At 45.9% G+C, this 16,518-nt stretch overlaps 1 protein-coding gene and 2 long non-coding RNA genes across 3 annotated transcripts in view; 2 read left to right on the top strand and 1 right to left on the bottom strand.

The window, feature by feature from the left end:
• The window catches only part of LOC310843969, a 336,267-nt gene that overhangs the window by 292,412 nt on the left and 27,337 nt on the right, over positions 1 to 16,518 (top strand). The window lies entirely within an intron of this gene.
• Positions 1 to 16,518, top strand: part of P4HA3 (prolyl 4-hydroxylase subunit alpha 3) — a 40,183-nt gene that overhangs the window by 3,435 nt on the left and 20,230 nt on the right. Inside the window, exons 2-7 of the mRNA XM_083736848.1 lie at positions 2,096 to 2,238; positions 5,309 to 5,532; positions 9,121 to 9,270; positions 11,941 to 11,992; positions 13,598 to 13,761; positions 14,569 to 14,745. Of these exons, the coding sequence (XP_083592974.1) occupies positions 2,096 to 2,238; positions 5,309 to 5,532; positions 9,121 to 9,270; positions 11,941 to 11,992; positions 13,598 to 13,761; positions 14,569 to 14,745 (910 nt within the window). The remainder of the gene's footprint in view (positions 1 to 2,095; positions 2,239 to 5,308; positions 5,533 to 9,120; positions 9,271 to 11,940; positions 11,993 to 13,597; positions 13,762 to 14,568; positions 14,746 to 16,518) is intronic.
• The window catches only part of LOC310843962, a 52,743-nt gene that overhangs the window by 15,999 nt on the left and 20,226 nt on the right, over positions 1 to 16,518 (bottom strand). The window lies entirely within an intron of this gene.

The following is a 16,518-nucleotide window of genomic DNA, read 5'->3' as shown; positions in this document are numbered from 1 at the left end:
CCCGCTTCGCTGAAGGGGCGCTGCACAGAGAGGGAAAACTGTGCAGTGCCTCTCCAGTGAAGCGAAGCCTGGAGAGCAAGAGGGATCAGTGTGCACCGACCCTTCTCACTCTCCAGGCTTCATGCGGCTATCCGCAAGCCTTCGGAGCGCAGTGGGAACTCCGTGGGCTTCAGCGAAAGCAACGCAAAGCCTCTAGAGTGCGGGGGGAGCTCTCCCACTGCCCTTCGGAGGCTTCACGTTGCTATCGCTGAAGCCAAGGAGCCTGCGTTCGCTCCATAAGACGCACACACATTTCCCCTTTATTTCTGAAGGGGAAAAAGTGTGTCTTATAGAGCGAAAAATATGGTGCATATTTTTAAAACGCCCCGATCCACCAGAACAGGTGCCCAGAATCTGCCACTTGAGGCAGCCACCTTAGCCCGGTTCCACGCCAGAACCAGCCACAAACATGTCCACTTTCAAACAGCCCCTCCTCGTTTGAGGTTTTCGCTATGCAGGTTTCCGGGGATGGGTGTGGAGGGAAATCAGTCCTTCTGCACTAAACTACTGGACAGCAAAATTGGCAAGAGAGCATTGCAATTCGAAACAGTGTCTTGGCAAATATTCATCTGCCCTTTTGTAGGTGTTGGCTGTGTATGATAGAATGTGAACCACAAGGGCTGGGTTTTTGTGGTTTGGGCTTTTTTTGAAAGGGAAAGTGAATACAACCTCTCCCCACCACCACCACCACCAAAAAAAGCCTTATGGGAACAGCCCATAAAGAATTGGGTTTTCATAAGTAAAAACATATTAGATATATATTTCCATTGGAAAAGGTTCAGAAAATTAAAATGATCCAGGGGATGAAACGATGCCTGTATGAAGAAAGTTTGCAGAGTTTGTGACTTTTCAGTTTTAGGAAATATAGGATCAGGCCAATGACCCATCTAGTACAGCACCTGTATTTTAAATCCCCCCCATTATGTTTTTACTGTAATATTACTGGTGTTATCCGCCCTGAGCCTGGCTCTGGCTGGGGAGGGCAGGGTATAAATAAAAATTATTATTATTATTATTATTAATAATAATAATAATAATAATAATAATAATAATAATAATAATTTATTATAGTTAGTGAATTAAAATGTATAAAAGGTAAAGGGACCCCTGACCAATAATAATAATAATAATAATAATAATAATAATAATAATAATAATAATTTATTTGTACCCCGCTCATCTGGCTGGGTTTCCCCAGCCACTCTGGGCGGCTTCCAACAAAGATTGAAAATACATCAAAATGTCACACATTAAAAACTTCCTTGAACAGGGCTGCCTTCAGATGTCTTCTAAAAGTCACGTAGTTGTTTATTTACTTCACTTCTGATGGGGGGGGCGTTCCACAGGGCAGGTGCCACCACCGAGAAGGCCCTCTGCCTGGTTCCCTGTAACCTTAATTCTCGCAGGGAGGAAACCGCCAGAAGGCCCTTGGAGCTGGACCTCAGTGTCCGGGCTGAACAATGGGGGTGGAGATGCTCCTTCAGGTCTACTGGGTTGAGGCTGTTGAGGGCTTTCAAAGTCAGCTCCAACACTTTGAACTCCCAGTCCCCAGTCCAGCTGCAGCATTCTGGATTAGCTGTAGTTTCCAGGTCACCTTCAAAGGTAGAGCTCATTGCAGCGGGAGATAACCAGAGCATGCACCACTCTGGCGAGACAGTCTGCAGGCAGGTAGGGTCGCATCCTGCGTACCAGATGGAGCTGGTAGACAGCTGCCCTGGACACAGAATTGACCTGCGCCTCCATGGACAGCGGTGAGTCCAAAATGACTCCCAGGCTGCGCACCTGGTCCTTTAAACCCCTGGCTTAGGGCTTTCCAGGTCAGCACCAACACTTTGAATTGTGCTTGGAAACGTACTGGGAGCCAATGTAGGTCTTTCAAGACTGGTGTTATGTGGTCTCGGTGGTTGCCCCCAGTCCCCAGTCTAGCTGCCACAACTAGGCTAGTATCGCTGCCCCCAACTGCGGAGCCTTCCATAGGAGCCTTCCATAGCCCTCTCCTCCTGAGTTTTGTCTAATTGCGAATAATATCCTTCTTCATGCCTTCCTCCCCAACCAGATTCTACAGGAAGATCCAGGCCTTGCACCAAGGAGCGGGCACCACCGTGGTTAACCCTTTACTGGCCTACACGCTCATCAAGAGGTTGCAGTCGGACTGGCTGAACGTGGTGTACAGCGTGGAAGCCAGCGAGAACGCCCAAGGTATGTGGGCTGAAGGCAGGGCATACTGTTTAGCTGCTGGGAATATAACAGTGATAGCAATGGGCATTTGGAGAAGGTTCATTGCATCGCGGGAGGACACCTGCTTGGCATGCAGAAGGGCCCAGGTTCAAGCCACAGTAGCATCTCTAGGTAGGAATGTTGCCTTCATGAAACTCTGGGCAGCAGCTGCCGGCCAGTATGGGCAGCCCTGAGATAGATGGACCTTTTTTTTTTTTTTTTTTTTTAAAAAGGCACCTTTAAAAAAAATAAAAATGTACCTTACCCCCCAAAAAACCAGAGTCCTTTTTGTTGGGGATAATTCAGAGGGAAATTCCTAGGTGTCAAAAAAGACTACTCCCCCTTTCCAATACTGTATTTTATTGGTTTTCCCATATTACATCACAATATAAATAAACCAAAGCCATCACCACATCCTTAATAATAATAATAATAATAATAATAATAATAATAATAATAATTTAAAACAAAAAAAATTTCTTCCAGTAGCACCTTAAAGACCAACTAAGTCAGTTCTTGGTATGAGCTTTCGTGTGGACCTTTTTTTAAAAAAGGCACCTTTAAAAAAAATAAAAATGTACCTTTCCCCCCAAAAAACCAGAGTCCTTTTTGTTGGGGATAATTCAGAGGGAAATTCCTAGGTGTCAAAAAAGACTACTCCCCCATAATAATTTATTTATACCTCACCCTTCCCAGTTCAAAAACTGGGCTCAGGGCGGCTAACAACAAATTTAAAACACTTTAAAACACTTAATTATAAAATGTGGTATAAAAACATGAATAACAATAAATTTCAAAAATCAAAGATCAGTTAGATAATCCCCAGGGCTAGTTGACTGAATATTCTTTGGCCCCTCCCCCTGCTACCCTCCGCCCCCACTCGATTTCCTCTACATTCTGAGATTACATTTATCTTTGCATTTACAATCTTCTCAAATCTTCTATATGTTCTTATTATCTTTCCTTACTAATTTAGCTTCCCTCAGATACTTTGCATTTTAATCTAGGCATATTAGCATCTCTCTCTTTTTTTTTTTTTTGAGCAATATTTTACCATATATTCATCAAAACAGTCCCACTCCTTTTTTTAATTTTTGATTCGATTGGTTTCTTGCAATAGCTGTTAGTTTTGCCAGAGTTAAGTATTCATTTAGTTTACAAATCCATTTCTCCCTTAAGGGTAGAGTTTGCGACTTCCACTTAGCAGCAATCACTGCTCTAGCTGCATATAAAAAGATTCTTTTCCCACCCCCATGGTATCTCTTCCCCTATCAATCCAAAGAGATATATCTCTGTTTTTTTAATTATTGATATTTTCAACATCTCAAAAAAGACTATTTCTGTATGCCACTACTGTGGCCCATGTTTTGATAGCCCCAAAATGGAAGATGAGCAAGGTCCCAACCAAAGCAGGATGGCAACAAACTGATGGAATATGTGCAGCTTACAGATTTAACATATAGAATAAGAGAACAAGAGGAACATACATTTAAAGAAGACTGGAAAATGTTTACTGAATATGTGGGTGGAAATTGTGTGCATTTAAAAACACTGGCAGCACTAAGATAAATTCAACAGTGTAAATCAGTTTTGATGGGTGCAATAATGGAATACGGAATGGTTTAGTTCATGTAAAATATGCAGGGATGTACGGTGTGCAAAATGAACCACGGAAAGAGAAGAAGGGAAGTCATTGGCTTAAGATTGTTAAAATGAATATTTTGAAATGTAAATTCAAAAAATAAATAAAAATGATTTATTATGGAGGCAGGTATCTGAAGAAGTGTACATGCACATGAAAGCTCATACCAATAACAAACTTCCTTGGTCTCTAAGGTGCAACAGGAAGCAATTTTTTAAATTTTTTACCCTGCCCCTATTGTTAAGGATCGGTACCAAGGAGGGATTGGTATTGTTCTCAGCAGGAACACGGGTGGCCCTGTGGTCTAAACCACTGAGCCTCTTGGGCTTGCCGATCAGAAGGTCTGTGGTTCGATTCCCCCCGACGGGGTGAGCTCCCATTGCTCAGTCCCTGCTCCTGCCAACCTAGCAGTTCGAAAGCATGTCAAAGTGCAAGTAGATAAATAGGTACCGCTCAGGCGGGAAGGTAAACGGCATTTCTGCACGCTGCTCTGGTTTCTGTCACGGTGTTCCATTGCACCAGAAGCGGTTTAGTCCTGCTGGCCACATGACTCGGAAAGATGTCTGCGGACAAATGCCGGCTCCCTCGGCCTGAAAGTGAGATAAGCACCGCAAACCCATAGTTGCCTTTGACTGTACTTAACCATCCAGGGGTCCTTTACCATTTACCTTTATCTTGATAGGGACACGGGTGACCCTGTGGTCTAAACCACTGAGCCTCTTGGGCTTGCTGATCAGAAGGTTGGCAGTTCGAATCCCCGCGACAGAGTGAGCTTCTGTTGCTCTGTCCCAGCTCCAGCCAACCTAGCAGTTCCAAAGCACACCAGTGCAATTAGATAAATAGGTACCGCTGTGGCGGGAAGGTAAACAATGTTTCCCTGTGCTCTGGGTTCCGTCACGGTGTCCAGTTGCACCAGAAGCGGTTTAGTCCTGCTGGCCACATGACCCGGAAAGCTGTCTGTGGACAAACGCCGGCTCCCTCGGCCAATAAAGCGAGATGAGCGCCGCAACCCCAGAGTCGTCTGCGACTGGACTTAACCATTGTTATGTACTGAGTAGAATAGGATCCAAAATGCAGCAGTCTGATTGGTCCTAAAACAATAGGATCCAAAATACAGTAGTCTGATTGGTCCTAGATCAATGCAGCAGTCTGATTGGTCCGCAGGAGCCACCCAATCCAGCTCTAGGTGGAAGTGAATCCGCAACCTGATTGGCCTACAGGAGAATCCCGGAATTAGCCAATCACGTGCGGCCCATTGTGTAAATAATGTATATAAAGCAGATATTTTGGGGAAACTTTCATTCCTCACTACTATGAGCTGAATAAAGAGCATGAAATCCACACTCGACTCCGAGTATATTTCAACCATCCAGGGATCCTTCACCGTTTTTTTTTACCTTTTGTTCTCAGCACTGAAGAATGGCTACCAACGGTTGGAGGAGGAGCTGCCCATCTTTGAGGACCTGGAAGGAGCAGCCCGGGGGGTGATGCGCCTGCAAGATGTCTACTCCCTGAGCGTGAAGGGCTTGGCCAAAGGGAAATTCCAGAGGGTTAGCAATGCTCCGCTTCCGGACGTCTACAACCCCAGCCAGGATTTCTCCCTGTCCGCCGACGACTGTTTCCATATTGGCAAGGTGAGGGGGCAGGTCAGTGGTTTCCAATGGGGGCAGTAACAGACCCCCTGGAGGTCAGTGGGATTACCGTATTTTTTGCTCCATAACACGCACTTTTTGCCTCCTAAAAAGTAAGGGGAAATGTCTGTGCGTCTTATGGAGCGAATGCGGGGTCCCTGGAGCTGAATTGCCCAGGGGCGAAAAGCAGATCATGCTTTTTTATTTTTTTAGAAAGAGGGAAGGGGTGTTGAAACAAAGCCGCTGAGCAGCTGATCGGCAAGCGATTGGGAGGGAGATAAGGGACACTAGTGATAAAGGAGGCTGCCTGGGAAGGGGGAGGTAAAAGCCCATGGATCCTGAGGATTTTTGCATTGGGTCACCCCAAATTCACCATCAGATCACATAGCATGTCCATGGCTGTAGCCTGCACCAAAAAAATCATGCATCCACTGTTTCGTGGGGCCGCAATGGCGCAAAAACCTGGTTACAAAGCACGGATTCACATGGATCCTCAGGATTTTTGCATTGGGATACCCCAAACACACATGTCTGTGGCCACAGTATGAACCACAAAAATCATACATCCAATGTTTTGTTCAGAATATATATATCTTTCTGGTTTTCCTCCTCTAAAAACTAGGTGCGTCTTATGGGCAGGTGCATCTCATGGAGCGAAAAATACGGTACCTGGCAGGCATGCTAAGAGGCAGAGGGTTGCTAGGGTTGCGCTGTGCGAGCTATATTAATTGCAATTTATGCCTCCAGGCACCCAAGTGTGTAGGTTAAAAACCCCATCCTTGCCAACAAATTAAAAGCATAGGAATTAGGCTGCAAAATTAAGAATTAGCTACAAAGTTGGTGTTGTAGGTTAAACCACAGAGCCTAGGACTCAACAATCAGAAGGTCGGTGGTTCGAATCTCCGTAACGGGGTGAGCTCCCCTTGCTCGGTCCCTGCTCCTGCCAACCTAGCAGTTCGAAAGCACGTCAAAGTGCAAGTAGATAAATAGGTACCACTCTGGCGGGAAGGTAAACGGTGTTTCCGTGCGCTGCTCTGGTTCGCCAGAAGTGGCTTAGTCATGCTGGCCACATGACCCGGAAGCTGTACACCGGCTCCCTCGGCCAGTAAAGCGAGATGAGCACCGCAATCCCAGAGTCATCCACGACTGGACCTAATGGTCAGGGGTCCCTTTACCCTTAACCTTTACTCAACTGGTTCTCCCTTTTTCGCCCTGCTTAACAAAGAATCAGGCAGCAACTCCCCCCCCCCATTTTTTTTATTCATTTTATAACACAAATAAACAATACAAACAGAAACACAAACAATACAAGCAAATTCTTGTACGTTTCCGAGCACAATTCTAAGTGTTGGTCCTGACCTTTAAAGCCCTAAACGGCGTCGGTCCGGTATATCTGAAGGAGTGTCTCCTCCCCCATCGTTCTGCCCGGACACTGAGGTCCAGCTCCGAGGGCCTTCTGGCGGTTCCCTCACTGCGAGAGGCCAAGTTACAGGGAACCAGGCAGAGGGCCTTCTCGGTAGTGGCGCCCGCCCTGTGGAACGCCCTCCCATCAGATGTCAAAGCGATAAACATCTACCTGACATTCAGAAGACATCTGAAGGCAGCCCTGTTCAGGGAAGTTTTTAATATGTGACATTTTAGTGTATCTTTCATCCTTGTTGGAAGCCGCCCAGAGTGGCTGGGGAAACCCAGCCAGATGGGCGGGGTACAAATAATAAATTATTATTGTTGTTGTTGTTGTTGTTGTTGTTGTTATTATTATTATTATTATTATTATTATTATTATTATTATTATAATTTCCTAAACATTGTTAGGTGAGTTTCCCCAGCTCCCCCCTATCTGATTTTCATTTTACCTCATCTTTAGCAGTTTCATATATCATAATTTTTAACCATTTTTTTATCACATTTACTTTTACCATAAAAATCTTCACATTTTATCACTTATGAATAATACTATTTTAAAATACGCTATCTTCTACTTCTAACCCTACAACCTATATCTACTTCCAAAGCTATTCTAAGATTTAAATATTAACATGTTTTTTCAGATATTCTTTAAACAAGAATCAGGCAGCAACTTGGGGGTTAAGTTTAAAAATATATTTTACAGTGGTACATTGGTTCTCAAATGCTGAAAACCCGTAAGTAAGTGATCTGGTTTTCGAACGTTTTTTGGAAGCTGAACATCCATTGCGGCTGTCTGCTATTGTTTCCGGGGCGCCTGCACCGATCAGAAGCTGCGCCTTGGTTTTTGAACATTTTGGAAGTCAAATGGACTTCCGGAACGGATTAAGTTTGGCGCTTTTGTTTTTGCTATTTATTTTGCATTTTTGTTTTGGAGGCTTTTTTGGTTACCGTATTTTTCGCTCTATAACATGCACCCAACCATAACACGCACATAGTTTTTAGAGGAGGAAAACAAGAAAAAAAATATTCTAAACGAAACAGTGGATGTATGATTTTTGTGGTTCATGCTGTGGCGACAGACATGTGATCTGACAGTGAGTTTGGAGTAGCCCAATGCAAAAATCCTGAGGATCCATGTGGATCCATGCTTTGTAACCACGTTTTAAGTGGGGAGGGAAGGAAAAGCACTCAAGGGACAAGGAGCATGTGTGGGGTGGGTGGAGAAGGATGCTGCTAATAATGAAGAAGAGGGGTATAAGGGGAGAAGGCTCCTCTCCTCTCCCACTTTGCTCCTTTAAAGCAAGCAGGCTCTGATTTTCTCCCTCCTCCTCGCTCATCCCCGGCTTAGCAAGCTGAAAAACTTTGCTGCTATGTAGTGAGCTGAGTGGGGAGGAGAGAGGGACAGAGTGCCTGCTTGCTTTAAAGGAACCAACCGGACAGTGGTTGGACAGTGGACGAGTGTAAGCGGCTCCTCTCCTCTCCCGCTTTCCATGGAGGAGGGAAGGAAGGGAAACCATGGATCCTCTGCTCACGACCGCAGCAGATCCCGCCCGCCACACATAGGCATTCCTTCCATTACACGCACAGACATTTCCCCTTACTTTCTAGGAGGAAGAAAGTGAGTGTTATGGTGCAAAAAATACAGTAATTTGTTTTTGTGACTGTGTGGAACCCAGTTCAGCTACCGATTGATTGTGTGACTGCAGAAATGGATAAAAGCCCCCCATCCAAACAATGACTATCTTCAGTGCAGGGAAGAAAACAAAATAATTTTAATTTTTATCATCTACAATACTGTCTTATTTATTTCATAGTACAGAACGTTGATTGCTGCTTTCATTTTATGGATCAGTGGTCTCGTTAGATAGCAAAATCCATGTTAAATTGCTGTTTTAGGGGTTGTTTTTAAATGTCTGGAACGGATTAATCCCTTTTGCATTACTTTCTATGGTAAAGCGCGCCTTGGTTTTGGAACGCTTTGGTTTCGGAATAGACTTCCAGAACGGTTTAAGTTTGAGAACCAAGGTACCACTGTACTTACTTAAAATTTTGCATTGGTTCACAGCAACGGCAGCAGTAAAAATTACGCAGGCAAAAATCCTCATCTAGCCAGTGATTTTGCAGGTTAAAGTGGTCCCAAGTTCCTAAGGGCTTTCTCTTACCGTTCCTGGTTTCTTCCAGGTTGCCTACGACATGGAAGATTATTACCACTCCATTCTGTGGCTGGAGGAGGCCGTGAGGCTGTTCCGCGTTTCCTACGGGAGCTGGAACACGGAGGACGAGGGGAGCCTCGAAGATGCACTGGACCACCTGGCTTTTTCTTATTTCAAGGTAAGACAGGATACTGCAGGAGGACACATTGAGCTGTTGCCTTTACCGAGTCGGACTCTCTGTCCATCTAATTCAGTACTGTCTGCACGGACAGGCAGCAGCTCTCCAGGCAGGGGGGATGCCACACACTGGAGATTGAATTTGGAGCCTGCCTCATGAACGCAGATGTGCTGACATCGAGCTACAGTCCTCCTGCACAACTCCCACTCGTCCCGCACAACTTCCACGCTGATTCTGTGTGGGAATGTTCAGGGAGGCTGGAGAGGATAAATTGTTTATTAATGTCCTTCCTAACTTGCCTTGCAATGACAAACCTAGAGAGCATCTTAAAAAGTAGAGACATCACCTTGCCAACAAAGGTCCGTATAGTTAAAGCTATGGTTTTCCCAGTAGTGATGTATGGAAGTGAGAGCTGGACCATAAAGAAGGCTGATCGCCGAAGAATGGATGCTTTTGAATTCTGGTGCTGGAGGAGACTCTTGAGAGTCCCATGGACTGCAAGAAGATCAAACCGATCCATTCTTAAGGAAATCAGCCCTGGAAGGAAACCACTGGAAGGACAGATCCTGAAGCTGAGGCTCCAATACTTTGGCCACCTCATGAGAAGAGAAGACTCCCTGGAAAAGACCCTGATGTTGGGAAAGATGGAGGGCACAAGGAGAAGGGGACAACAGAGGACGAGATGGTGGGACAGTGTTCTCGAAGCTACCAGCATGAGTTTGACCAAACTGCGGGAGGCAGTGGAAGACAGGAATGCCTGGCGTGCTCTGGTCCAGGGGGTCACAAAGAGTTGGACACGACTAAACAACAACAACAACTTGCGTTAGTGAGTCCCTTTACTTAGCAGAGTTTACATTCCCTGAAGGAATGAGCGGCGGGTGTGGAGCACACTTCCACCCGCAGACAAGCCACAGCTGTCTGAACATCATGCCCTCTATCTAACCTTTGGCTTTCTCTGTGGTCTGCCGTGCCCTGTCTGTGACCTAGGTCTCCTTCGTCATACATTGTTCAGGGGGAAAGTGGCGCAGTGGAAACAGGTCCCAAAATAACTTTGTACCACCACCCCGATCTCGTGATTGGAAGATGTGTAAAGGGCACAGTCCAAAATGTATCTGACTAGTTTTGCATATTGTGCTAATAAAAAGAGCCTCAGCAGAGCTAGCTGGCAGCTTGCTTGTGCACAGCTCACCCGTATTACCAACTCCTGCCTCACACCCTTCACTTCAATTCCCCTTTTAACGGACAGGGGGTAGCTGGTTGCAGGCTTATGTAAGCCTCTCGCTATCATACAATTCAGTATTGAATTGTATGTTCCTGGTAAGTTGCCTTATTGTCCCTCTTAAAAAGAATAAACACACGACAATCTTATTTAAAGATATTTAAAGAGAGAGGGTGCTGCGTGCCTTGTCCTTTTTTTGTCACCTGGACAGGTAAGGTTACAGCCACCTCTAGTCACATGCAAAGGAAGTATACCCCAGCAAGGAGGAAACAGGAAGTTTTCAACTGGCTGGACCAAACATCCCCTTGCATGTCCACTCTAGGAAAACAAGGAATGTTGTACAGTACTTGACTGCTAATTAAGTATAACATCCCACATTCTGCACAAGATGATTCACTCAAGGAGGTGAGGAGGGTGGAATAATAATAATTTATTATTTATACCCCGCCCATTCCACAGGGCAGGTGCCGCTACCGAGAAGGCCCTCTGCCTGGTTCCCTGTAACTTGGCTTGCAGTGAGGGAACCTCCAGAAGGCCCTCAGCGCTGGACCTCAGTGTCTGGGCAGAACAATGGGGATGGAGATGTTCCTTCAGATATACTGGACCGAGGCCATTTAGGGCTTTCAAGGTCAGCACCAACACTTTGAATTGTGTTTGGAAACGTATTGGGAGCCAGTGTAGATCTTTCAAGACCGGTGTTGTGTGGTCTCGGCAGCTGCTCCCAGTCACCAGTCTAGCTGCCGCATTCTGGATTAATTGCAGTTTCCGGGTCACCTTCAAAGGTGAGCGCGTTGCAGTAGTCCAAGTGGGAGATAACCAAAGCATTTACCACTCTGGCGAGACAGTCTGTGGGCAGAGAGGGTCTCAGCCTGCATACCAGATGGAGCTGGTAGACAGCTGCCCTGGATACAGAATTGACCTGCACCTCCATGGACAGCTGTGAGTCCAAAATGACTCACCTGGTCCTTCAGGGGCACAGTTACCCCATTCAGGACCAGGGAGTCTTCCACAACCGCCCGCACCCTGTCCCTCAAAAACAGTACTTCTGTCTTGTCAGGATTCAACCTCAATCTGTTAGCTGCCATCAATCCTCCAACCGCCTCCAGACACTCACAGTGTGCTGCTCCCCTCTGTTGTCACACTGGTGGAACTCCCTGCATGGAATATTCAGCTTGCCTGGCAATGGAAGACTGAATTGTTGACTTGGGACCCTGGGTGACTCTTGACATCACGCCCTGACTCCCTATGGACCATCTTTCATCCTTCTCTCCTTAAGTCTAAATCAGGTGTTCCTCTGAGCATGTGTAGAGTGCAACCCTCCCCATTCGCTGAGTAAGAATAGCCTCCACACACAGACAGACACACACACACTTTGCTTTCATGTCAGCTTGAGTGTCTATTCCCCCCCAGAAATCTAACTTTTTGCTCTCTCCCCTCTTCATGTTTTAAAGGCAGGAAACATCTCTCATGCCTTAAGCCTTTCCCAAGAATTTCTTCACTACGGTATGTGCTTCTTGTCCAGATCCTGTCAGACTGAAGAATGTTACTTAGTCACTCCAAACATCAAGCTTTGAAGGATTAGACAGGCTCCTCAAAAATTGCACAATCACCAGCGGGCCTTCATAACTGGGGGGGGGGGGGGGGGAGAGGCAGTTTCTGTTCAAACCAAGCAGGGCGTTTTTTTCTCCCAGGGAGTAAGGGATTCCGGGTTGAACATGGGGAAGTAAATATCAGAGGAACATTACAATGAGGTGGGCATTTAAACAAAAAACTAAAAACTACTGCACTTTTCATAGCCGTGAAAATGGACTTTCAGCAGATATGACATGCTTCCTGCTGAAATTCCCTACACAACTAAGAACCCTCCATTTGAAAAAGGAGCAGCAATTCCACATTTATTCTGGGTTACCTAACTGGAAAGTAATGCTGTCTCCTGGTAATGATTTCATGTATCAGTAACGGACATTGAAATCATCTCTCTCTCGATTGCAGAGATTCTCAAATAACTTAACATCCGTAGAATCAGAAGGTAAAAGGGAGCTGGCCGCAGCCGGCCAAAGACCCACCTAATTCTACCTGCGTAAAAACCACCAGAGCTGCTAGCTTTCGAACCACAGCCTCTAACTAACAGCCGTTCAGTTAGCAAGTGATTGTGCTCTGTTTCTTGCCACGAAGCTTTTCGGCTGAATTCAGCTGCTCTTAAAAGTACAAGAGCATGGCGGACTCACTCACAAATTTATTGACAGCTGCACGCATTATTATAGCTAGGAAGTGGAAGGAGCAAGCAGAATATAAAATGGAAGAATCGTACAAAGAGGTTTGGGATATAGCTATTCATGATAAATTAACATGTGCCATTAAGGTAAGACGGGGAATATGCAGGAGAAATGATTTTGAGGCGGTATGGAGGATGTTTGTAGAATTTTGTACTCTTAAAACGGAAAGGGGTCAAACCATGGCAAGAGGTTCTGAAATTTTGGGAGGTTGGATAGTTGCAATGGAATGGTCTCAGTGGTGGGGTGCACATTTTTATTTTATTATGATTATTACTTTGTCAAAATAAAATAAAATAATGGGGGGTGGGAAGTACAAGAGCAGGCCAGGACATTTTTTACAGTCAGTTGGCAACCCACCCACAAAGTGATCAAAAGACAAAAAAAAACCCAAAAATAAAACAAAGCAAAACCTTTGTTTCAATGTCATGCTCATTACTTCAGTACTGCTCTGCATAAGTGCCAACTCCCTGGGCCTCTGGGTGCCCAAGCACCCACAAAATTCCTCATGACCGGGCACCCACAAATTTCTATGCCAGGGATATTCATGCTGCATGGCCCCCCACGGCCGCAGGGCCCCCACGGCCGCAGGGCCAAGTTGGCACGGTCTTGGGGCCAAGTTGAAAAGCTACAAATAATTAAAACCGGGTTGCCAACTTTTTCTTACTGGCTCTGCTCCTTTGCCTTCAGTGGCAACCTGGCACATGGGGTGAACTTTCCTAAACATGGGCGACCACTTCATTTCTGCATGCTAGATGGCTATTAAAGGGGCAGGGGGGGGCTTTTAAAAATGTATATCCACTTTTGGATTCAGACCACCTGTTATCTCAACCAGATCCAAGCAACAAGAGGATGGCAAGGAATGTCCTCAAGTACGAGAAGCTGCTGCTGGTGAACCCCGAGAGTGGCGAAGAAGGGGGGTCCCTGCAGAGGCCAAACGTGACCCAGCTGGAGACCAGAGATATTTATGAGAAGCTGTGTCAGACTCTGGGGTCTCAGGTGGGGCCGCAGAAAAGGCACAGAATCCAACCTTGGTGTTTCGTTTTTACGAAATAGTGACAAACCCCAGCAGTGTTAGGATGATGTTAGCAGGCGGGTGTTGATTGTGGAATGAGCATCGATGTGCCTTCCATGTCCTTGGGATAGAAATGCCAACATTGCACAGGGAATCGGATGAGCTTTTAAATGCCGTATTTTTCGCTCTATAAGATGCACAAGACGCATCTAATTTTTGGAGGAGGAAAACAAGAAAAAAAATATTCTGAATCTCAGAAGCCAGAACAGCAAGAGGGATCGCTGCACAGTGAAAGCATCAATCCCTCTTGCTGTTCTGGCTTCTGGGATAGCTGTGCAGCCTGCATTCGCTCCATAAGACCCACACACATTTCTCCTTACCTTTTAGGAGGGAAAGGGTGAGTCTTATAGAGCAAAAAATACGGTATATAGATAACACCAATGATCTGCTTGTGATATCTGAGGGACAATTTTGCAATATAAAATGACTCCCAGGCTGCACACCTGGTCTTTCAGGGGCACAGTTACCCCATTCAGGACCACAGAGTCCTCCACATACACCCGCCCCGTCCCCCCAAAATAGTACTGCTATCTTGTCAGGATTCAACCTCAATCTGTTGGTCACCATCCATCTTCCAACCGCCTCCAGACATTCACACAGGACATTCACTGCCTTCACTGGTTCCAACTACTGGGCTAGGGCCTTTTGCCTATAACTTGGTGCAATAGACATTGACCTATTGATGTTGGTAGGTTCCCTTGCGTCACCCTCTCTCTCTGGTCCTCCTCCAGCCATCCCAGTATCAGCAACAAGACCTCTACTGCTCCTACGAGACCAATGGGACCCCCTTCCTGATGCTCCAGCCTCTGAAGAGGGAGATTGTCCACCAGCAGCCCCACATCGCACTCTACCACGACTTCGTCAGCGATGCCGAAGCGGAGAAGATCAAGGAGCTTGCCGCTCCACGGGTGAGCAGCTCAGGGGCATTGGGGCGTCAGGAAATGGGGTCTTGCGGGGCCGGCCCACCCACGAGGCAGACTGAGGCAGCCGCTTCAGGCGGCAGAACCGAAGGGGCAGGCCTGCTGCAGAAGTAGTTTCAAGGTTTTGGCAGGACCTCGCAAAAGCCCTGTGGGATCTTGTGGGGCTCTAGCAATATCTTGCCAGAGCCTGGAAGCCGTGTTATGCGGCAAAACGGGACGGGTCACTCCTGGGCTCCTGCGTTGTTTTGGGGTTTTTGTTTCCAAAAAAATGTATTAATTTTCCAGATTTATAACAAATACAACACAACACGATAAACAAAACATATAAGAAGAGAAACAAACATATAAAATTTCTTCCAATTAAAAATCCATATTAATTTCCATTATTAAATGACTTCCTTGAATCCTTCCTAACGGATTTTCATTGAATCTCATTTTAGCAATTTTCCAATATTCACTTTCTAATAAAATTAACTAGTTCAAATCACTAACTTCCTTTCTTTTCATCATAATCTCTTGCCTCGTTGGCTTCAGGCTACAAGAAGGGAGATTCCAGCTAAGCATCAGGAAGAACATTCCGACAGGAGCAGCCGTTCAATGGTAGAACGGTCTCCCTTGGGAGGTGGTGGACTCTCCTTCCTTGGGGGGTTTTAAGCAGAGGTTGGGTGGCCATCTCTCATGGATGCTTTAGCTGAGATTCGTGCATTGCTGGGGGTTGGACTAGATGACCGCCGGGGTCCCTTCCAACTCTAAGATCCTACAAGTCTGTGAATACCAACATTAATAATAATATTGATTGATTGAATTTATATACCGCCCTATACCCAGGGGTCTCAGGGCGGTTCACAGAACAAGATCAATATAAAAACCACAATATACAGTGAGGGAAAAAGGTATTTGGTCCGCTGATAATTTGCCCGTTTGCCCCCTGACGAAGCCTTGGTCATGGTGGCAGTTTGGGAATCTGCTGGTTTGATTCATAGAATCATAGAATCATAGTTGGAAGAGACCACAAGGGCCATCGAGTCCAACCCCCTGCCAAGCAGGAAACACCATCAGAGCACTCCTGACATATGGTTGTCAAGCCTCTGCTTAAAGACCTCCAAGGAAGGAGACTCCACCACACTCCTTGGCAGCAAATTCCACTGTCAAACAGCTCTTACCGTCAGGAAGTTCTTCCTAATGTTTAGGTGGAATCTTTTTTCTTGTAGTTTGGATCCATTGCTCCGTGTCCGCTTCTCTGGAGCAGCAGAAAACAACCTTTCTCCCTCCTCTATGTGACATCCTTTTATATATTTGAACATGGCTATCATATCACCCCTTAACCTCCTCTTCTCCAGGCTAAACATGCCCAGCTCCCTTAGCCGTTCCTCATAAGGCATCGTTTCCAGGCCTTTGACCATTTTGGTTGCCCTCCTCTGGACACGGTCCAGTTTGTCAGTGTCCTTCTTGAACTGTGGTGCCCAGAACTGGACACAGTACTCCAGGTACTGATTGCTTCTGTCGACAGGTGTCTTTTGTACAGGTACTGTAACGAGCTGGGATTACAGGTAAGACCTCTCCCTTACAGCAGGTGCTTCTAATCTCAGCTCAGTTACATACAGTGAAGATAGCAGGTAGCCTGACATCTGGCTGGTTGATAGGGGATCAAATACTTATTTCACTCACTATAATGCACATCAATCTCTGACTTTTGTCTTCTGGGTTTCTGGGTTTTTTCCTGTTGTTATTCTGTCTCTCACAGCTACAATAAACCTACCA

Source organism: Podarcis gaigeae, assembly GCF_964106915.1.
Source record: "Podarcis gaigeae genome assembly, chromosome: 4".
NCBI lineage: Eukaryota > Metazoa > Chordata > Lepidosauria > Squamata > Lacertidae > Podarcis > Podarcis gaigeae.
This window is presented reverse-complemented; position numbering and strand designations above follow the sequence as displayed.